General features: G+C 36.1%; 1 protein-coding gene across 1 annotated transcript in view; it reads right to left on the minus strand.

Annotated features, from left to right (window-relative positions):
• Window positions 1–4,103: 4,103 nt before the first annotated feature.
• YES1 (YES proto-oncogene 1, Src family tyrosine kinase) overlaps window positions 4,104–24,413 on the minus strand; it is a 52,376-nt gene continuing 32,066 nt past the window's right edge. Inside the window, exons 3-12 of the mRNA XM_081097298.1 lie at window positions 22,656–22,755; window positions 19,777–19,875; window positions 18,428–18,531; window positions 18,180–18,329; window positions 16,387–16,542; window positions 16,039–16,218; window positions 10,939–11,015; window positions 9,522–9,675; window positions 7,516–7,647; window positions 4,104–5,638 (exon numbers count right to left, since the gene is read on the minus strand). Coding sequence (XP_080953424.1) covers window positions 5,430–5,638; window positions 7,516–7,647; window positions 9,522–9,675; window positions 10,939–11,015; window positions 16,039–16,218; window positions 16,387–16,542; window positions 18,180–18,329; window positions 18,428–18,531; window positions 19,777–19,875; window positions 22,656–22,755 — 1,361 coding nt within the window. The 3' untranslated portion in view covers window positions 4,104–5,429. The remainder of the gene's footprint in view (window positions 5,639–7,515; window positions 7,648–9,521; window positions 9,676–10,938; window positions 11,016–16,038; window positions 16,219–16,386; window positions 16,543–18,179; window positions 18,330–18,427; window positions 18,532–19,776; window positions 19,876–22,655; window positions 22,756–24,413) is intronic.

Below are 24,413 nucleotides of genomic sequence, written 5' to 3' on the forward strand. Positions count from 1 at the left end.
GTCTTTAAAGTTCCAGTTTTGAAATTGGAAGTTCTGACTATTCTTAAAATTTGCTGTTCTCTCCACAATAAGCTCTTATAGTAATTTTACATTTAATACAATATTGTATGTATTATACCAAAATTTTTACTGTATTGTATAAACTGTCACCTTGATATAATGATGTTGAGAGTCCTATTTTCTACTGATACAGCTATTGGTAGGTAGTATGACAAATATTTATCAGGGTCCCAACTGGAAAGAGATGACACAAGCCAATTAAGATAAATCAAAGATATTTATTTACAAAGAGGCTGTAGGAGAGGAAGCCACAAGAATTAATGCAGTAACCAGTTAGTAGAAGCGTTCCTAAGGCAGAAAGATAAGGGATGACAGCTGTTATCAGTCCTCCAAGTGAGAGAGGAAGCCATATTGAGTGGAACCTTTGGGTAAAGGACACAGCCCAACCTCACAGGGAGCGGGCCTGGGGGAGAAATACGTTGATCTCTTGTACAGATTCCTCTGTTTTTCTGCTAGGGCTCCTCGCTGGCTTAAGCCAACAGAAATCCAGAGAGCAAGGGGAACTTACAGACAAGTATAGGTCTGCCTTTCAGCAGAGTGTGGATATGGAGGGGCAAAATGATAAAAGGATGTGCTGCTTATTTTCATCAGTATTCCCTTCAGTATTGACAAGTTGTTAATGAGGACTCTGGTTGTGGTGAAACTCAACTTGATGCCATTTAAACAACAAAAAAAGCGAAAACTGGAGGAACAGTAACAGGGGAGGAGCTGATTTTAAGGAAATAAATGCTATTTATTGGGGTACACACTCTTCCTCATCTCCGCATGTCATGTTGGTTTCTTTTGTAACAAAGTGGGGGCTTGGTCTCCAGCAGCACTGAGATGGAATCTTTAGAGTGGTATTATTACCATTGTAACTAGCTAGTTATTAATATTAGTAATAGAAGACAGCAAAGGCCAGGCATTATAAGCATGGTCATCTGGGCAGCTTCACCAGGAAGTTGTAGGCTTCATACTCTTCAGGGAACTACCAGTCCATTCCCTGCAAATCACTGGAGTAAGGGGTCCAAGGAGGAAGAGGGATGCATGCAGTGATGCTGGGATGATGTAGCAAAGGTGCCCATCAGTCTAATCCGGGAACAAGGATAACTGGCTAGGGGGTGAAGCCACCCACTACAAGCACACAAAATCTTGGAAGGGTAAAATCCCCCAATGAAGTCTCTCTCTTGCTGCTCGTGCTCCTGCTTTTCACTTGCTCTGTGACCTGTGCTAGCTCACCATGTGGCCCTAGCAGTTGCCTGGCTCATGCCATGTGGACCTCACATGCAACAGACTGCAGCTGGTAACACAGCTAACCTAGTCAGATGCTGGACTGGATTGGACCTTAATATGGTGTAGAAACACTGGGCAATGGCTTTGATTCTAGCTCTGAAGATAAACATGGGACATTTTCCATGGCAAGATGGAGGGAAATGGGACTTGAAGGGGAACTCCCTTAGTGTTACCTCAGCAACAAAGCTTTCTACAATACCTCATCCTCCACGGGGACCTTAGTATATTCTTATTCCTGCGGCATCCCAAGAGCTCCATATCCACCAGCAATAGGTGGGGACAGATAGCACCTCACCAATAACAGTATCATCAGACAAGAGATGAGGCTCATTTTCCAACTCCATAGAGAAAAGTATTGGAGATCTTTATTAAGACATGTAAATGAAGATTTGCATAAATTAGATGGGGAGACTGATCTGAAAAATGTTACCAAATTAATTTATAAGCATGATGCAATCCTAACCCAAATCTCACTTGAAATTTTTGGAAATATGAAAAAAATCTAAACTTCATCAAGAATTTGTGGGACTACCAAGATTTTTAAAAGAAATTATCAAAGGCAACTTGCTTAATTAATAAAATGCATTATCAAGTGATTAAAATTACTATCAATATAATTAATATGTAGTTAAAAGTGTTATGTTGTTGGAAGAATGGCAAATTAATTGGGCAAAATAGTTGTGTGGAGATAGAGGCAAAAGGAAAGAACCAAAAACTATGGATGGGAATGAATTAACCAATAAGTGGTGTTGGGAAAATTATATGGGGGAGGGAATTATACTAGATCCTTAAGTCACATTTTATACCCAAATAACTTCCAAATGAATTAAAGAGAAATAGAAAGAAGAAAAGCATAAAATTTAATGAGATGAATATTTAATCTTGGAATGCAAAGGACTTTTTAACATAAAAAAGGCTTGACAACATACAAATGTACAACTAAAATGTCAAAAATATTACATGCAAAATTAAAAGACAACTAGCAAAATAGGAAAATATTGAGGCACTATTACTATATTGTAAAAAATATTTAATATATGTTTACTAAATGATGTGTTTGACTAAACGTTACTCATCTGAAATCACCAGGGAAAAACAAAACCAACAATTTTAGATATATATAGTAAAAGGTAATACTAATACCTTACTGAAAATAAATGGTTTTGATTGTCCATTCATAATTTAGTATAATTTTATTTTCATTATACTTAAAGAAGTTAAAATACACAGAAATAGGCTCATGTATTTTTTCATTTCTAGAAAATTAAATTCCTTATGATCAGAAGTGGTTATTCTATTTTATATTCTTCAGCACAGGTTCTCTGTGAATAGCCAGTAGTTGCTGATATTACTTAAAAAAAAAAAAAAAAAGCAACTTGTAAAAATAATGTCATTCACCTGACGTGGAAAACAAACCACCATAGAATAAACTTGATATAACTGAAGATGTTTTTTTCTAAATACTTTGCTTTAAATACCAATTAAAAAATCTGGTGAGAAAGTATGAATAGTGGCGTGCATTCAATGAGAATTTTTATTTCAATTATCCACAAAACAATATAATACTTTATAAAAATATTAAGTTTTAGGCTACTATTATTTATTTTAAAAAGTGTTTGTGCTATAAGTTGTTTTTGCCAACTTTTTTTTTTTTTGGGGGGGGGGGGAGGGAAGGGTTAAAAGTTCCACAATAAGATATTAAAGGTGAAAAGGTGTTGGGAGAAAACCCTCAAATATACAGAGCTGGGTATTTTTCTTGGCAAGTTAAAAATACATAACCATTTAAACTGAATACATAGTGAGTTAGTGTTATTTCCTTACTATACAACTGATATTAGAAGGAACAGCTCCATTTAGTCAAAACCAAAGGAATACCATCATCTTTTCCTGACTTATTTTTCTGAACAGAATTAGTACATAAACATATAATTTTATTACCCTTTTTTAAATGCTAGAAAAATTATACCATAGTTCACATGAGCCCTTTAAAAATCTGATGTCACAGGTTGCAGATATTAAGAGTAAAGGTGACTTGATGGCAGTCTTCACAGGAAGATCCTCTTGGAAGAGGGATTCAATGCTAAGCAGGTTACGTAAACATAAGAAACCACCACAATTTTTAGTACCAGAACTGTTGCCAACTTGCATGAAGGTCATCTGTCACATTTTAAAATGGTTTGAATTTCCACATAGATACCATGGCACAGAATGTTACATTTAATGATAAGGTAAGTGATGGTAGTTAAAAACTGTATTCCTAAAATATGGGACCTGCTATATTGCTTTATTTAGAGTGTGACTATAAAAGAGTATTTTAGAACATAAATACCAGATTTTTACTTTGTCAGATTCAGTTCCTTTGCTAGATCCTTAGGCCAATAATGCTGCTATTCAAATTCATATTTTGGAATTTCTAAGTTAGTTATAAAAATCAGTCTTATTTTGTATATTTTACTTCTGTACTTTAAATGAGCAAAAACTGTCCCCCCTTCTCACCACTATTATTCTAAATAAGTTTTCCACTTTAAATCAACTAAATTCTAAAAGGGGGAAAATTCATCACTATTAAGTATATTTAAAAAGTGAATATAGCCCTAGCTGGCTTGGGATGGACTGAAGGGTCCTGTGGACTGAAGGGTCCCAGGTTCGATTCCAGCCAAGGGCACATGCCTGGGTTGCGGGCTCGTTCCCCAGTGGGGGGTGTGCAGGAGGCGGCCAATCAATGATTCTCTCTCATCATTGATGTTTCTATCTCTCTCTCCTTCTCTCTTCCTCTCTGAAATCAATAAAGAAATATATTAAAAAAAAAAAAGTGAATATAGATTCAAACACGAATTTGAAAACTGGAGTTTTAAAAATGTTTTGCATAAAAGCTGTATCATTGGAATTAGTGGGAAGCCTTAACTTATTTTGAGGCTATAACAGTTATTTAGTGTTTATGGTTAGATTAGTCTTACAGTCATTATCTTACAACTCTTTTAATATCTCAAAAAATAGATGAGAAGCTTTGAGTGCCAGCAAAGCCATTTTGTCATTCCATAAATCAACATTAAACATAACATTCCATCCCTCTATCTGTAAAACTTTCACATTTTTCTTTTCTCATATTTCTTTTAAATACAATTCTTCTCTGTTAGTCTATATGCAATAAGGGCAAAAGTGCATTCAAATCCCTGATCTAGTGATATTTTTACATTTCTGGCACCCATCATACCATAAGTACATATTTAGTAATATCTCATACCTATTTAAATTCTGGGATTTATTTTTTCATGCTATTCTAAAGATTGGATATCTTGGATTGGATAGTACAATTTCAATTAAATATTGTCATTAAAAAAATTAATGCAAACTTATAAAAGATTAACTTACTTTGTAGTTCCCTTCATTATTCCAAACTGAGCTTTTCAGAAAATGATTTAAAGTGAAAAAGTTCTACTTTCCACAAGTTTGAATTTTAACAGGTGCACTATACTTTCAAATCCCACTGCTGTCGTCTAACACTTAACCAAGTTAGATGTTGCTTATATTCCTTTTTGCTTCTAAAAAACCTTGCTCATTTCCATGCAAGGAAGGCATACATTAAAACTGCATATTAACTTCAACTTATAGAAAAAAACGTTTGAGAATAATGAATGTGGGCAAATTTAAAAAATGGAATGGAATCATTTGGTCCCATGAAGTTCCTTGATTTTTAGAACTTATGGCATAACTGTTCATATCTCCCAAGTTTTATCTATAATGATAAATAATTTTCTCTTAAAAATTCTGAATTTGGGGAATAAGAAAGGAAGTGACTTATGAACAGTAGCCTTGTTGCTTTTCATTGCCGTGCTATCACTCACACTGTCATCAATATCTTAGCTATACTTTCTTTGGACCCTGAATTAAGTTGAAAAATTCATCACTGGTACTTTAGAGTTTAACATTTGGAACACAAAAAAGTGGTTTTGCGTAACCATAGCTGGAATTCCAGTTTACCATTAAAAACATGCGGAGTGAAGAAGATTTTCTTCTTTTGATTCCTGTATATGAGGAAGTCTACGTAAATTTTTTACATTCTGGCAGGTTTGTGCATATAAAATAGGCTACTTGGATTATAAATTTTCTCCTGGCTGGTACTGTGGCTCGGTAGCAGTGAAGTAGTCCTCCAAGAAGGATTGGATATATTCAAATGTTGGCCTTTCATCAGGGTCCTTCTTCCAACAAAGATTCATTAAATCATGTAGAGATTCTGGACAGCCCTGAGGGCAAGGCATCCTATATCCTCGTTCCACCTGTTCCAGCACTTCACGGTTTACCATACCTAACACACAAGATTCAAACATTAAAAACCAATGATGCCTTATAAGCATGAACAGACTGTTGAACCTAAGAGGGAAGGCAGGGGAGGGTGAGTGGGAAGAGATCAACCACTGAACATTTATGCATATATGCATAACCTGTGGACACAGACAATGGGATGGTGAGGGCCTGGGGGGATGGGAGGAGGACAGAAGCAGGCTGGAAGAGGTTAATGGGGGGAAAGGACAACCTATGTAATACTTTCAATGATAAAGATTTTTTAAAAAAAGAAAAAAGACACAGACAATAGTGTGGTAAACGTGAGGCTAAGAAAGGGTTTATAAGGGAAAGAAAGGGACATCTCTAATACTTTCAACAATAAAGATAAATTAGAAAAATAAAAACACCTCTGGCCAGTTTGCTCAGTGGATAGAGCGTCGGCCTGCAGACTGAAGGGTCCTGGGTTCCATTCCAGTCAAGAACACATGCCCAGGTTTTAGGCTTGATCCCCAGTAGGGGGTGTGCAGGAGGCAGCCAATCGATGATTCTCTCTCATCATTAATGTTTCTATTTCTCCATTCCTCTCTGAAATCAATAAAAATATATTGGGGAAAAAAACAACAGAAAAAAAAACAAACCAATGATGCCAACCACCACTAACATATAATGAACTTATTGTGGTAATCATTTCATAATATATATGTAGATCAAACCATTATGCTGTATGTCTTAAATTTATATAGTGATGTATGTTAGTCATTTCTCAATAAAACTGGGGGGGAGGGGGAGAGAATAAAATAAATCCCCTAGCCACAAAATGATTCAAAGTATAGTAAGTTTACTTAGTGAAATTATTATTTTATTATTTTTTTAATATATTTTTATTGATTTCAGAGAGGAAGAGAGAGAGTGAGTGAGCGAGAAACATCAACAATGAGAATCATTGATCAGCTGCCTCCTGCACGCCACCCACTGGGGGGTCGAGCCCACAACACGGGCATGTGCCCTTAACTGGAATTGAACCCATGACCACTCAGTCTGCAGGCCGACGCTCCATCCACTGAGCCAAACCAGCTAGGGCTGAAATTATTTTAACAAAGAAATAAATTTTCAATGTCAAAGTATATCAAAAAGACCTTAGAAAATGCGAGACTGTTTCAGAAGATCTAGTTTTTTTCATTCCACAATAAACCTTACTTTCAACACTAAAGCCTTCAAAAGCCAATCCCAATTGATTAATGAAAATTTAGGGTGGTACTTTGAGGTTCTGATATTAACAGTTATTAATTACCAGACGTGGGCTAATAGGAAACAGTAAGCAGTAAGATAGTGTCTAAAGGAACTTTCAGACAGAATTCAGAAGAAGCGTTTTAGTCCTGGTTTTGCCAAGTACACTTACTACGTAACTTTATATCAAGTCACTTTCCTGTAACACTTTCTTTATCTAACATCACCTGTTTAACCTTCTTCAAGTTATTACCCAGTTCCTTTCTTGTATTCCTTTGTACAAGGAATCCACAGCTCACCGTGTTACCTATCACAACTTGTAAGAGAGGGGCTTGGAGAGGGAGGTTGGGGAGGGCAAGATGAGTCAGGATATTTAAGATATGTTTATTATCTGAGAGAACAGTAGAGATAAATAGCCCTTTTGGAAAATGCCCTAAGAGAGAAAGCTGAAGTCAAAGGGGGCAAACCTCATGTGCTTGCCCTATATCAAGGATTGTGACTCTCACAGGTTGCTGTCCATCCAATGCCAAAATAAAGAGAGAGAGGGAGAGAGAGAGAGAGAAAGAGACAATGTAAGAAGAAAAAAAGGCCTTCACCCTTACATTCTGCTCCTAATAATCTCCAATTAAAGTCACTAATGGGATAAACAAGAGCTAGTAAATGCAAGCTTACCTGGATATGGCACTCTGCCCTTTGTTACCAGTTCTGTCTGTAGAATTCCAAATGACCACACATCAGACTTTATTGTAAATCGACCATATAGTGCAGCCTCAGGAGCTGTCCATTTGATTGGAAATTTTGCACCTAAAACAATATGACATCTTGCTTAAGTAAATTGTTTTAAAAATCTGTTTGTGTAAATAATGGCATAAGGAGGGCTAACTTTCTTTCTGTCACTATCTTTATTGTATATGTCATCAGATTTAAATTCTTCAAAAGTGCAAGATACACGGGAAACATTTTTTTAAATATTTAAAATGTGGAATCTAATGAACAAAAATAAACTGATGAACAAAATAGATCCAGAGACATTGAAGCATACAAAAGACTGATGAATTTCGGGGGTGGGGCTGGGGGAAAGATAAACCAAAGAACTTGTATGCAATAACCCGTGGACAGACAATAGTGTGGGGAAGGCCTGGGGAGAGGATAGGGTGAGGTGGAAAGGGTCAATAGAGGAAAAAATACTTTCAACAATGAAGACAAATTAAAAAAACAACAACAATAAAACGTATATTATAGCCCTGGTCATTGTGGCTCAGTTGGTTGGAGCATCATCCCATACACTGAAAGGTCATGTGTTTGATTCGCAGTCAAGGCACATATCCAGGTTTCTGGTTCAATCCCCTGTCAGGGTGCATATGGGAGGCAGCCGACTGATGTTTCTTTCTCTTTCTCTCTCTCTGGAATCAATGGAAACATATCCTTGGGTGAAGATGAAAAACAAAAAATTAAAAAAAACTGTGTATTATAGGACCAGTAACTTTTAAGTAGTCTATCACCTAACAGCCATAGCTCATCATTGGTTGAAGAAGGCATATTCTGTTGGGTTCTAATGTCTACTGGTTTTTGACCATAATCTCCTTTTCATTTTATGAATTCTCTCCGGAAAATTTTATTGTACTATAATTTTTAAAGTCTGTATTAATTAATTCAAATATGTATTGTATGCTTTTTATGCATAAGACATTATGGTAATTGTTATGGGAGAGAAAAGCATAGCCTTCATGTAGCTTATATACATGTAATTCGTGCATGGGTGGAGTCCCTAGCCTGGCTGGCAATCAGGGCTGATCAAGGCCTGTAGGCTGGGGGAAAGAACGTGGAGGGGGGAACATGGGAGGTTGGCCACCAGCCACTGGGGCCCGACGGCTGGGGGAGGGACAACAGGAGGTTGGCAGCCAGGGGAGGTTGGCTGTGGGAGTGCATTGACCACCATGCGGCAGCTCCTGCATTGAGTGTCTGTCCCCTGGTGGTCAGTGCACGTCATAGCGACCGGTCGTTCCAGTCACTTAGGCTTTTATATAGATAGATAGGGCGACAATAGGTGTTTTACATACTTCAGGTTATTTCTATATATATGTATATAGTGTTATAAAATAGTTCTTTAGGTGTTCAAACAGAAGATCAATTTTCACTAGCACAATCACAAAAGGTTTCATTAGAAAGGGGGCAACTGCCCTGGCAAGTAGCTAAATGGTTAGAGCCATGGTTGGCAAACCGCGGCTCTGGAGCCACATGTGGCTCTTTGGCCCCTTGAGTGTGGCTCTTCCACAAAATACCACGTGCGAGCACACACGTACAGTGCAATTGAAACTTCGTGGCCCATGTGCAGAAGTTGGTATTTTGTGGAAGAGCCACACTCAAGGGGCCAAAGAGCCGGATGTGGCTGGTGAGCCACGGTTTGCCAACCACTGGGTTAGAGCATCAGCCCACACACTGAAGGGTCTCTGGCTCAATTCCTGTCAAAGGCACATACCTGCATTGCAGGTTCAATTCCCAATTCCTGGTCGGGTATCATGTGGGAGGCAACCAATCAATGTGTCTTTCTCATATCAACGTTTCTCTCTTTCTCTCTCTCTCTTTCTCCCGTCACTCCCCCCATCCACTCTCTCTAATATACATCAATGAAAAAAAAATCCTCAGGTGAGGATTAACAAACAAAATAATAATTTTACCTTGTCTTGCTGTATATTCATTGTCTTCGATTAACCTTGCTAAACCAAAATCTGCTATTTTGCACACAAGATTTTCTCCTACAAGAATATTAGCAGCCCGAAGATCTCGGTGAATATAGTTCATTCTTTCAATATATGCCATACCATCAGCAATCTTGGAAAGAGAAAAATAAAAAGACACATGATACAAAGGAAAGGAGGGATAAAACAATTTTGGTTAGTATTAAGTTAGATCACTGAAAAATCATATATCTAGAAAGGAGATAACAGGGCATAATTTTGCAGATAATAAGAAAAATAGAAAACACTATAATTGAGAAGAAGGATGACAGGGAAGGAGAATGGGAGGCTGGGGAGGAAAGGAGGGAAAGGGAAGGAGGACAGGAGAGGAGGAGGAAGGGAAGGAGAAACTACAGGGATGTATGTGGCCCACAAAGCCTAAAACATTTATCTGGCTCTTTTCAAAAACAGTTTGCCAACCTCTACTGTAGAAAGTCCAAGAGCCTTGAACTCAGGAGTGTGAACTAGGTGTGGCATACGCTAATGTTTCACAAGACAGTTTCTTAGTATAAAGTTTCCCTAAACTTCATCAGATATTTGAGATTTCCAAAAGTACTATTTCCTTAGGAATAGCTATCATTCACTGTCTAAAAATTTATCTGTTAAAATATAAATACATATAGCCCTGGCCAAGTGGTTCATTTGGTTGAAGCATCATCCCTTACACCAAAAGGTTGTGTGTTCGACTCCTTGTCAGGGCACATTCCCAGGTTATATGTTCAATCCCTGGTTGGGGCGTGTATGGGAGGCAACCGATAGATGTATCTCTCTCACAACGATATTTCCTTCTCCCCATTTCTCTAAAATCATTAAAAAAACAAACAAAAAAACCCACAAAAACACATCCTTGGGTGAGGATTAAAATAATATATACAGATTTTATATTTGTGGATGCAGTATGTTTCTGAAAGGCCATATGATTCAGGACAGAAGTGTTATGGTAGGTACATACCTCGTTCTAATACTAATACTACCTGAATTTTAAATAGTTCTGCTCTTCAGATACAACATTATCTATAATTAAATTACCTATAGCTAGGAGATCAGACTGGATTATCTCTAACTAGAGGCCTGGTGCACGAATTCATGCACGAGTGGGGTCCAGCCAACCTGCCCCGATCGGGCCAATCGGGCTGGGTCAGCTGTGGGGAGGAGCCACAGCCAGCCCTGCCCCCTGGTTGAACTCCTAGTGGAGGGAACAATTTGCATATTAGCCTTTTATTATACAGGATATCTCTTCCAGCTCTTAAATTTCATGATTTCATTATACAAACAATAGCATTCCATTAAAATTATTTTACATGTTTAGTGCACACTTTCGATTCAAATGGATGATACAGGTATAATATACAAGTACCTGAGCAGCCATATCAACCAATTGTGGGAGCTTCAAATATTTTCCATCTCCTTCCTTCAGAAAATCTAATAAGCTCCCTATAAGAGACAGCAAGATATTCATGGAAAATAAGCAAATAAATCACATCACAATACAAAAACTTCAGCTTTTCATTCTTTAACATTTTTTTGTAGCTTGAAATTACTGAATAACTATCTTTAAGACTCTAGAGGCCCTAAACTGAAATTTTATAAAATTTTCTTGTTAACGTAAGAAAAAAGGAAAATGAGATAATCTCAACAGATTATAGGCATTCCTTCCTTGCTTTGATCAAGAGCAACAGTTCCAATTTTGATTTAAAAAGCAGTATCCTTACATATTTTTAAGTCAGTCAGAATTAAGAACTAAAGACAACTGGGAATATCTTGGGGTACTTAAAAGTAAATCTAGGTGGCTCAGTTGATGTGGAAGTGTTAGTCCAACTGACTTCTCTCAATTTCAGCAGAAGATATGGAACAGCAAAGTATTACGAATAACAGCAGAGAGAAAGGCTAGAAATGAAAAGTCTAGCTGCTATTCCTCTATTACTGGTTTCAAATATACCATTAGCTCAATTTAATCAGGAGAAAATATCAGATAAACCTAAATTAAGACACATTTTATAAAACAATGGTACCATTCTCTTAAAAAAAAAAATGTTATGAAAGACAGGATGAGGTATTCTCCAGATTAAAGATCAAAGAAAAATTACAAGTAAAAGAAATTGGTGACGCCCTAACCGGTTTGGCTCAGTGGATAGAGCATCGGCCTGCAGACTGAAAGGTCCCAGGTTCGATACCTTGGTTGCGGGCACATCCCCAGTGGGGAGTGTGCAGAAGGCAGCTGGTCGATGTTTCTCTCTCATCAATGTTTCTAACTCGCTATCCCTGTCCCTTACTGTCTGTAAAAAAATCAGTAAAATATATTTTAAAAAAAGAAAAAAAAGAAAAGAAATTGGTGACTATGGATTAGACCAATGGTCGGCAAACTGCGGCTCGCGAGCCACATGCGGCTCTTTGGCCCCTTGAGTGTGGCTCTTCCTAAGCCTTAGGAGTACCCTAATTAAGTTAATAACAACGTACCTAACTATATAGTTTATAACAACGTACCTAACTATATAGTTTAAGTTTAAAAAAGTTGGCTCTCAAAAGAAATTTCAATCGTTGTGCTGTTGATGTTTGGCTCTATTGACTAATGAGTTTGCCGACCATTGGATTAGACAATGGATCAGGGAAAAATTGCTGTAATTAAGGATATCACTAGGATGACTGGTGAAATCTTAATATAGACTAGTATTAAATAATAGAATTGTATCCATGTTATAGTTCCTGAACTTTATCATTATACTGTTGTTTATAAGACAATGTTCTTGTCTGTAGGAGAAAAACACTGACATACTTCGAAGGAAACATAATATCTGCAATGTACTCTTAAATAGTTCAGAGGAAAACCCTTTATTTTATATATTAGTGATATATCTAGTTAACAATTGACAAATCTGGCCGAAATATATACAGGAATTCTTTGTATTATTTTTGCAACTTTTCTGTAAGTTTAAAAGTATTTCAAAAGGAAAGTAAAATAAAACAAGACAAAGAATGCCCCTTCTATGTGACATGATTATAAAAGAAGGAAAATCATGACTTAGTCTCATGTATAAAGTATCAAAGTCAAAGAATATCTACATTTCTTCTGGTCTATCAACTTACTAAGGGGAACATGTTACTGTGTTTGTCCATTTATCTGCCCATTCAAATTATTTACCAAGGGCCTACTACATATGAGGCACTGCAAAAAAGTATAGAGGATATAAAGATAAGTCATGGTCTCTGCCCTTGAAAAGATACTGATCTAATATGAAAGTCCTAGAGGCCAGGTGCACGAAATTCGTGCGGGGGGGGGGGGGGGGGCGGGCTGTCCCTCAGCCCAGCCTGCACACTCTCCAATCTGGGACCCCTTGGGGGATGTCCTACTGCCATTTCAGGCCCAATCCCGGCAGTCGGACATCCCTCTCACAATCCGGGACTGCTGGCTCCCAACTGCTCGCCTGCCTGCCTGATTGCCCCTAACCACTTCTGCCTGCCAGCCTGATCACCCCGTAACCACTCCCCTGCCAGCCTGATTGACGCCTAACTGCTCCCCTGCCGGCCTGATCACTCCCAACTGCCCTCCCCTGCTGGCCTGATCGCCCACCACTGCCCTCCCATGCTGGCCATCTTGTGCCCACATGTGGGTGGCCATTTGTGCGAGGGTGTGATGGGTCAATTTGCATATTATGTCTTTATTATATAGGAGGATAGTATATATATCTATAAAATATATGCAAACAAATATTGTACGGTAGGAGTTATTAAAGTGTATAGAAAGAAGATAGTTCTTTGATCAATACTCTAAGTAGAACATCATTCAGTGTAACAAAAGTGCTAAAATATTTTGTGCAAAAGCTGCAGAGTATAGAAATCTGGGATTGGAATTTGCATCATTGTGACAATTCTTGTTCTCTGATCTTTAACTAATCATAAAAATACCCAATCCCCTTAAAATGTTTCTTATATTCATTTATCATAGAATGTTTTGGATCTTACTAGTGGTCCATAACTTTTCTGCCCCATAAGTTATTTTGAGAATCTGATGAAAACTATGAACTCTTTCCAGAAAACATACATTACATAAGTTATGCAAAAATTGACATATAATAACTTCAGAAAAAGTTCATAGACCCGAAAACTCATTCACAACTCTGACAGTAAGTACTGAATAAATAATAGTGAAATCAATTGAAAGCAATTCTTAAGCTTGTCTCATATACCCCTCTCTAGGCTTATTTCCAACTAGTTTCTTCTACTACTTCTGTACTTTTCACTAGCTATGGTTCTGTTTCTCATTTCCTCAATCCTCTTAGCTCTGCCCTTTACACATCCATATCCTTCATAACCATAAAGGGCAAGTCGGGACTTTTCTTTTCTACTAATTTTTCTCAATTTATTCCAGCCTATGTAATCTCTTCCTCAATTTCTATTATACTTACTGAAATTTATTATGTGTTGGCCTGTAGCTTCACCTGTTTATAGTAAACTGTTATTTACTTTTATGCTAAAAATTAACTCTTCAGAAGTCTAGGTCTTTTCTCTCCAAATTTAATCTACCGTATAATAAATAGCAGAGTACCTTATATACTAGAAGCATTCAATACATTCTGGTTGTTAATAACTTCTAGAGTAGTTTGATTGAAAAGATTGCAGAGGATATAATGATCATGACACATTGAACTATCAGTGGAAGGCTCCTAAACCTGACTTAAGTACAGTCTGAATAAAGTACAGTTGATGGACTGGTCAAGAGATAAGGAGCCAAAACCAGTTTGGCTCAGTGGATAGAGCGTTGGCCTGTGGATTGAAAGGTCCCAAGTTCGATTCCAGTCAAGGGCATGTACCTGGGCAGCTGATCAATGTTTCTCTCTCATTGATGTTTCTAACTCTCTATCTCTCTCCCTTCCTCTGTAAAAAATCAATAAAATATATTTAAAAAAAAAAGAGATAAGGAAACCAAATTCCAGGTGAATGAAATAACATGAACAAACTCATGGAAACAAGAAGCAACAAGAAGACCCTTCTGGCCAGAAAAGTGGATTTATGTGAAAGCACTTGAGGCAATGAGTTTGGATGGATTATAGATGGCCAACTGCAAGATGGGGAATTACAGAATTTTAAAAAATAGAAAGGATATTTGTGACCTTACATTCTAAATCTCCCATCTAGAAATAATCCTAACCCAGCAACCTGACAAGACTTTTACCATGCTTCCCCCAATAAAATAATTCTTGAAATCAATATACAAAGCTAATGGGCCATTAGCTTTACCAATATTCTTATACTATCAATATCTTGATTTAAACCTCCTCTTTGTTGTCTCTTTTCTTCCCTTTCTAGTTCATCTAATGCACTCTGAAATGGAATATTTGGCAGTGGTTTGCAGGAGAGCTTCCTTCCAAAAAGTACCATGTGCTTTGAGGCTTTAGGTATGTCTTGGCTATCAATTAGAAGGCTATGGAGTTATTTTAACCTTTTGGTTCTTCTATCCCTTTTAGGGGGGGAAACATTTCCTATAGCAAATGTATAGCTTGTAGTTGACCCTGTCACCACTAGATGGAACTACACTGTGGTGGACTACTGGAGAGGGATGTCGTAATAATCAGTGTTAATGCGGATGAGTGACTCATTCAAGAGTTTAAAATGTAGATAAAATTCAAGAAGGTAACTGGTTTTTCTTCTAAAGCACATTAGACAAAGGGAAAAAGAGGGAAGAGCAACAACTTCCCCTTGTTTTTTTTTTTTTTAGAACTTTTTTTTTTTAAAATATATTTTATTGATTTTTTTTTTTTACAGAGAAGAAGGAAGAGGGATATAGAGTTAGAAACATCGATGAGAGAGAAACATCGATCAGCTGCCTCCTGCACATCTCCCACTGGGGATGTGCCCGCAACCCAGGCACATGCCCTTGACCGGAATCGAACCTGGGACCCTTGAGTCCGCAGGCCTACGCTCTATCCACTGAGCCAAACCGGTTTCGGCAACTTCCCCCTGTTTTTAATCCTGGCCCTAACCAACCCTGGAACTAAAGATCCCAACTTGGGGTTTGGGAAAATGGAGACACTTCAGCTGACAGTACTGAAAAAAGAATGTTTCTAGATGCCTGAGTATGAAGGTTATGCTTATATTAAAATGAAATAAAATTAATTTCTTTGATTTAGTATCAAAGATATAAATATCTTTCGGATTAAATTATTTTAATTCAATTTTTACGAATACTTTCTTTTTCACTTTCCTAGCTATTCCATTTCCTTTGGTCACATGAAATTAAGGACTATTTACTTGCAAAATAAATTCAGCCTGCTTATTTTCCTTTTAAACTTTGTACTATCCTTTGGAATAACACAATGTCAGATTTTTTTCTTTTAAATGTTTACATAAAAATCTCAAAGTAGAAAATACTACACAATAAAAATTTGTACGCATAAAAAACTGAAGACTTGTTTTTAAAAAATGTATTAACATGGATAATAAGAGACTTATATACACATACCTTTTGACATAAATTCAGTGACAATATAAATTGGCTCTTCAGAAACAACAGCATATAGTGGAACAAGTTTATCATGTCTTAATTTTTTCATTATCTGAGCCTCTTGAAGAAAAGCTTCTGGCATCATTGTACCTGGTTTTAGTGTTTTGATTGCTACTTTTGTGGTTCCATTCCATGTTCCTAGAGAAACAACACTTACTATTTTGATCTACATTTGAAAGAAATTCTTAGCAAACTTCAATGAGCAACAGTGACTTAAAATATTTCAACATATCTTACCATAAATTGTGTATTTTTATCTATGGCAAAACAATTACAAAAACACACACAAAAGTTCAGGCTTCTTACCCATCCATACTTCACCAAAACATCCTTGTCCTAGTTTAACTTCTAGTCGCAAAGATTCTCGAGGGATTTCCCAAGCATCTTTTGCTAGACCTTGAGTCTGGGGTTTCACAGTTGGACATACAGTTGTTAACTTATGGCATAAGCCATCAGCATGTTCTAGGTAAATGAATAAACTATACTGTAAAATTAATTACTTACAAAAAATAAGTTACATGTAGTGTATCAACGTTTTAAAAAGTTGAAACTATAGAAAACAAAAAATGTGTTCTATTAGTTTTTTTAAATAAAAACAGAAAAAAATTGTATGTAAACAGCAAAACACACAAGAAATGAAACATTTTATTAATTACATTTAAAAAGTTATGCATTGAATACTTATGTCCCAGCTATTGAGCTAATTCAGCAACTTACAGATATCTCATATAAATGAGTCTTGGAAAATTCATCGACACTCTCAAGGTCACCCAATTAGTAAATGTTGGAGATAGGATTCAAACCCAGGGTCTGGCTGCCTCCAAAGTTCTACTTTTGACCACTCTACTTTATTTCTTTCTAAAAAGAACACTACCATTAACTGTTATTTCTAAAAATCACTAATATAAAAAGCACACCAAAAATCAAGGGAAAACTTCTTTTAAAATACTAATTTTTAAATAAGGGAGATACAAAAACAGGGAGTCCCAAATTCATAATGGCTTGACTTGTGAATTCTGCTTATACAATCTTTCTTATTGTAAATAAGACATGCTCCCTCCCATTCTCAACAAGTAACCATGCAAACTGGCATTCTAACAATTGCAATTACAACTGATGCCACTGTTTGGCAATATGTTTGACCAATGTCAACATTGGAGGATCACTTGATAAACTCAGTTTGCAGCTAACTGTTACTGAAGAAGAAATTGCCATAGGAACTTCCCCTCCCCTAGCATTAATCATTTAAAGACTTTCAGATGCATTCAAGTATCAAAATGATAATGAAAATTTTTTGAGATAGACTAATATTAAATACCTTTCAAAGATCCTTGAAAAACTGAAGAATGATATAGCTTAATTTTTTAGGAAAAGAAAAATGCATCTTCACTAGATTTATTTTATTTAATAAATAAATCTCACTATGTTTATACTTTCAGGAAGTCTTATGTAGTCCATCTCATGCAGAAGAAGGTAAACCAAAAGGACAGCTGATACAACTTTTTATTTTAAATTTTTAGCTTACCTTCTTTTTTTAAAAAAATATGATCTTATTGGTTTTAGAGAAAGGAAGGGAGAGGGAGAAAAATGGAGAAGATGGATCCATCAACTGCCTCCTGCATGCCCCCTACTGGGGACCAAGCCCACAACCCAGGCATGTGCTCTGACCAGGAATCGAACCAGCGACCTCTCTGTGCATGAGACAACACTCAACCAACTGAGCCACAGTGGCCAGGGCTGCTTTACCTCCTTAATAAAATATTTGTCCCTAAATAAAATATTTGTTTTGCCTTTTTATTTATTGTCACAATCTATCTTCGTATTTAGCTGTCATGAAATGGAACTCCAATGTAAACACTATACCAGTAAAATATAAAGACTCAAATGATGACAATCTGATTTTAGCACATCATCCAAGAATCCAATTCAGGTAATAAGTATTACCTGTTCCTCATTTTAAAATGAGAAAACAAAAGACATCCAGTGAACACATATTATGTGTAAAGGAACACGCTAAACCTAAAGGACATGAAGATATGGATTCTGTCCTCATAAAATACAATTGAAGAAATAATTTTCACCTTTGAAATATTACATACCTGTGTAGTGTTTAACCAACTTCTGCAGAGTTTCAAATTGTGCTCTAGTTGTGATATAGTATCCACCATTGTCAAGTTTCCTAATTTTGTAGTGTTTCACATTGTCACCCCTTACTTCATCCCAATCACGAATAGAAAGGGAATAAGCACCTGGTGGAGCAGGAAGGAATGAAACCTTTTGTTATATCTTTCTCAAAATACAGCCTAAGAAGATTTTTATACTTATATCAACATAACAATATTCATACCTTTAGTAGTTTCACTTTCTCTTACTAAGAAAATACCTCGTTGATTCCCAGGATTCAGAAGTAATCTTTCAGCATCTTTTCTCCCCATTTTGCCAAAATACCATCTGGAAAAAAATAGTGTTCTGAGTTAGAAAGGTGTAAGGGTAAGAAAAATTATACGTAAGTATTAGTAGTATTAATAAGAATGGAATAAGATAGGGTGGATGACAAAAACAGCTACAGAACACAGCTTGAAAATATAGTAAAATACAATAAAAACATTTATTAGGTAGGACTACTACAAATATTACTGTTAGAATATAATCTGTCATAGTATTTCCATGTATTGACTATTTAATATGTCTTAAACTCTACATGAGTCACAGAAACAGTAAATGAAGAAGGAAAGACCATAATGGCAGACAGAGCCTTTCAATCAGTGGCAGATGGAAATACTAAGACCATAGTAGGAAGAATTAAAAGTAGTTCTCTGGCAATAATGTGATCATCTATATTCAGTAACGTGCAAGTAAACCATATCGAAATTAGAAACTCTAAATTAGTGTAGACATTACAGTCTGCCATGAATGATTTCAGAATAGTGGAGAAAAAGACAAAAGAACAAAACAATGTAACAACTGCCAAAGCAGGACAGTTATGGAGACAAATTACATATCATTAATAAAAGCAAACCAACACTGGCAGAATACCTACTATGTGCAGTATCTACTGTGTTAAGTGTTGTGATATAAAAATGAAGTAGCATTTATGGATGCAAGATAAACCTGGTTTGACCTGAAAGTGATGTCATTGAAGGTGAACTTTTTAAAAGTAGTAGACAGAACTCCCAGATATCCTCTACCAGGCTTCCCAAATTTAACATTTTGCCTTGTACATTCTCTTTCCCTGTGTGTGCATTTTTTCCCCCTGAACTTATTGAGAGTAAGTGGCAAACATGCTGAATCATTACCCTAAATCCTTCAGGGCATACTTTCTAAAAGACAAGGATTCTCTCCTACATAGGAGCAAGCACCTAAGTCAATAAATTAACACTGATATAATACTACAAACTGAGGTAAATGTTTGAAGTGAGAGAACGCTCAAAATACAAAAAAGGTTAATATAATTTTTACGTGAAAAGATAAAGGCATAACAATACAGTATTAATGCAGATTCATTTATAATCCTACTCTAAGCAAGTACTATGCATTAATTATTAATTTTTAAGTAACATTTCCTATTAATATGTTACATTAGCTGTATTAAGACTGATATGTAATTGTGTGTGTGTAAAGTTGTGGCTAAGTAGAATGTGCATTAAAACATTTTTAAAATCAAAACAATTAATAAAATATGAAGTAGTGCCATACTCTTCTGCCTGAATGGAATCTGCAGGAGCTACATAATTGCTAGGAATATAGCCATTCTTTCCTGTAGCAATTGATCTTGCTTCCCACCAGTCTCCTTCCCTGCAACACAGAAAACAACAGTTACCACAAGGTAGACTACCACTTAAGATAGATGGACTGCAGTGTTGTCTTGTAGCTGAAGGATACATTTTTAAATTATGCATTCATGTGATCAAGAATCAACTCAAAGGATAATATTTAAAAATAGGTTATATGAATTAAAGGAATAAAGCTAAGCAAAAGCACAATTACATTTCTGCTTCAAAGCAAAACAAAAAAAAATTACACTTTTAGGTACATTACTCTTTCAACCTAAGGACAATAAACTATACTGAATAAGACAATTTGGAAGGTAAATCTTTCAAATTATTCATTTTTGATTAAATGTTCTATAAAATTCCCCCATTTGAGATGTACAATTTAGTGGGTTTTAATATATTCACAGAGTTGCACAACCATCCCACAATCAATCTTAGAATGCTTTCATTACCCCAAAAAGAAACCTCATATCCATTAAGAGTCATCCTCCCATCCCTCTTCTGTCCCACCCCCACCAATGCCAACCACTAATCCACTTTCTGTTTTTATGGATATACCTATTGTGGGCATTTCATATATATGCAATCATATAATATATGATCTTTTTGACTGGCTTCTTTTACATAGCATAATCTTTACAAGGTTCACCTATGTTATGGCATGTATCAGCAGCTCATTCTTTTTTATTTTTAACAATGTATAAAATTATGATCTTCCTTTTTAGTCATTTTAGGGGGAAAAATCAGAACGCTCTAGAACTCCTGTAGCCAAAATCTTAATGGGCAATAACAACAAAAAATTTAATTCTTAGAATATATACAAAAATACTATCCGTAAATATGCAAGTAAGACTATAAGCAATTCACAACACAAGAACTATATGTAATTTGGAAAACATAAGCCTTGACTTTTCCAAAATTAATGTGGAAGAAGCAAATATCAGTCTCTAATGAGCAAGATACAAAAATGGGTTCCACTACTAAAAATTAAATGCATGTTTTGCTGTAACAGTGAGAAATGCTGAAAATATTTTACTGAAATTGAAATTTTATAAATACTTGAGGTACATTTACTTTCTAGAAAATGAAGTGGAAAATCCTTTGGTAATTCAAATACTTATAAATTCATATTACCTGGTTTGTAGTTTCCTGCTAACCATTCACTGATTCATTCAAACATTTATTGAATACCTTCTTAAGTGACAGACTTTATGAAAGGGTATGCTGAAAACAGGAGTAAAAAGATAGTCCTTACCCTTAAGAAACACAGTCTAGAGTAGGATTTCTCAACCTCAGCACTACTGACTTTTTAGACTAGATCACTCTTTGTTGTGGGCGCATGTCCTATGCATTGTAGGATCCTAGGATGCTGAGCAATATCCCTGGCCTCTACTCACTAGATGACAGTAGTAACAAACTGACTGTAACAACCAAAAATGTCTCCAGACATTGCCAAATGTGCCCTGGATGATTGTGCCACATGTTGACAACCACTGGTCTAAAAGAATAATAAGTAAGTGATAAGTTATAATTTGAAACTGCAATGGCAGCTATGATTTAGGTTTGCATAGGATGCTATGTAAACATTTAAAAAAACAACACTTGATCCAGCAAGAGGTGGGTATTGGGCCAGGCAGAAGAGGAAGAATGTCAGGAAAGGCTTCCTTGAGAAAGAACATAGGAATAAACATTTTGAAAGATGAGTTGGGTTGGCCATATAAAGAAGCGGGGGAGGGAAAGGAGAGATCACATTCCAGGAAAAAAAATATATGTGAAGGCCTGGAGAAGGTGAAAAGCCACAGAATATTCAGATAATTGCAAGTAATTCAACATGGCTAGGCAGTGGAGTGAGAAAGGGGAAGAAGCTCAATGAATAATGCCTAATAGTCTTGTTATTTTTCTTTATCCTGATGGCAACTGGTATCAAAAGATTTTAAAGCAGAGAGACATGAACGTATTTTATGTTCTGGAATAATAACTGGTAGCAAATGAGAATAGGATGGAAGAAAACATGACTGGAAGCAAAAAGACCATAAATAAATATTTTAAGAAGTTACAAAGTAGCTGCTATGCTTGCTAATGAAATTATGGAATCGATTTTCTATGGTGGGCCACTAAATGACAAAAAGTCTAAGAGTCACATACAGAAAAAGCCACTTAATTTGGTCAGTTTGGGATTGCAGCGGTTCCTTACCTGGCCTTTCTCCCTTTTTTTTTTTTTGGTAAGGAGAAACAGATAAGATATTTAAATCATCTAGTACTTAGATAAATAGGAATATAGAATTCTCTTTATAAAGATTTTTTAAAATATATATATTTTATTGATTTTTCAGAGAGAGGAAGGGAGAGAGATAGAGTTAGAAACATCGATGAGAAACATCAATCAGCCGCCTCCTGCACATCTCCTACTGGGGATATGCCCACAACCAAGGTACATGCCCTTGACTGGAATCGAACCTGGGACCCTTCAGTCCGCAGGCCGACGCTCTATCTACTGAGCCAAATCGGTCACGGCTATAAAGATTTTTTAAAGTAATGTACTTACTTACATATACTTCCTCACTCTTCATTCTTAAATCTCTACTGTTTATGGCAGAACCACAGCAACACAATTTATAGAAGTAATAACTTCTGGCTACATCAGTAGTATTCTGCCATATGTCTAAAGAAAACAAATGCATTGTCCAACCGAATGGGCAGAGGTCCACACCCCACTATTCTCATCTCTGAATCATTAACTAGCTCAGTGGTTTCAATGCAAAGACCAGGTGACTGTCAGTATTTCTCATTCGTAACACTTACGTATTGTTAATTATTTGAAATCTTTCACCCTTCTTAAATGAAAGGTCTTCTGTAGTTCTAGCTTCATAATCATATAAGGCCACAAATATAGTAACACCACCTATTGGAAGAAAAGAAGACCAAGGTAAATTATATAGATAAATTAACAGAAGAGAAATTAAAAATCACTGCCAGCAAAAAGGCTTAAGCATAGTTTTTTTTTCCTGGTCTCCAGAATCTATTTTCGAAAGTTGGATATTGGGAGATACTCTTTATTTTTTTAAAAAAAATGTTTTATTGATTTTTTTACAGAGAGGAAGGGAGAGAGGTAGTTAGTTAGAAATATCGATCAGAGAGAAACATCGATCAGCTGCCTCCTGCACACCTCCTACTGGGGATGTATGTGCCTGTAACCAAGGTACACGCCCTTGACCGGAATCGAACCTGGGACCTTTCAGTCCGCAGGCCGACGCTCTATCCACTAAGCCAAACTGGTTAGGGCAATAAGATACTCTCTTAAGGCCTTCTATGGAAGTATTATACTCTACAAATTTTAAAAGTTAGACCCAGAGACACAAATTTAATTTTGATTCTCTGGCTTGAAAGACAAAGTTCAAATCACTTCTTTGGCAGAAAAAGCAACAAATTATAGGCATTGTTTCTCTAAATTTCTTATAAACAATGAGTGAACATTTCAATCCTTAAAACTAATCATTAACAGTAATAACTAAGGTTTTAGTAAGATACTTTATTATGTTTAACATTCAAATATAAAAATGGCATGTTTTTCTTAGCAAATAAATTGTATGGCTGATATGACTTATAAATTTCAAAAATAACTATCTTATATAGCATTGTGTGCAGATGCTTAAGAGATCAGCACACTTACACAGCCAAACTATTATCTGCAAACAAAACAAAGAATAAAACAGATTATTTCATTTATCTGGCTTCCAGCAATATAATACTACCTTTTTACATGTCTACCTAATGTCTAACAAGCATTTAAAACTTATTAGTTACAAAAACAAAGGTGGTGATTTTTCTCCTCTAACCTTTTACCTGAGTCTTTCCTACCTAAGCAAATGGCATTACTAACCAACCAGGTCCTCAAGACAAGTGGTTCTACCTCTAAAATATCTACTTCCTTTTCCATTTCTACTGCTGCCACCCTAATCCAAGCTCTTGTTCCTTCTCACTGGGACTTCTGGGACTATTGAGAGTAGTAGCCTCCTTAACTCATTGTATATCAGCTTCCCTACATCTGCCAGAATGAGTTTCTTTTAAAAGGCAATTCAATCATCAAAATCCTTAACTGAAATGTCTTCAATAGCTTCTTTCTGGCTCTGAATAAAACCCAAACTTCTTACCAGTCTACAAAGTCCTGAGTAATCCTGACTCTTTAATTCCAAATCATACAATTCTACCCTCTGTTCATATGGGCCTCCTTACTACTCTTCAAAAACTGCCAAGTCCATGTGTACCTCCTAAACTTTGCAGAAAGCTCTTTTCCCAGTTCTGCATAGGTTTAGATCATTCTCAATAATAAAACAGCTCAAATAACTTCTTGTCAAGATGCCATTTCTTGATCATCTAAAAGGCCTTCACCAATGTTCTGGTTAGTTCTTTCATAGCATTTGAGAACTGTTAATCACACTGAATAGTTGTTTATATAATTACTGTCCAACCCTTTAGGGCAGAAACCTTGTTTCTCTCATAACTCTCTATAACTGGCATACAGACACTCCATATTTATTAATAAATTAATATCCACGAACA

This window comes from Myotis nattereri (genome assembly GCF_964212035.1).
Source record: "Myotis nattereri genome assembly, chromosome: 8".
NCBI lineage: Eukaryota > Metazoa > Chordata > Mammalia > Chiroptera > Vespertilionidae > Myotis > Myotis nattereri.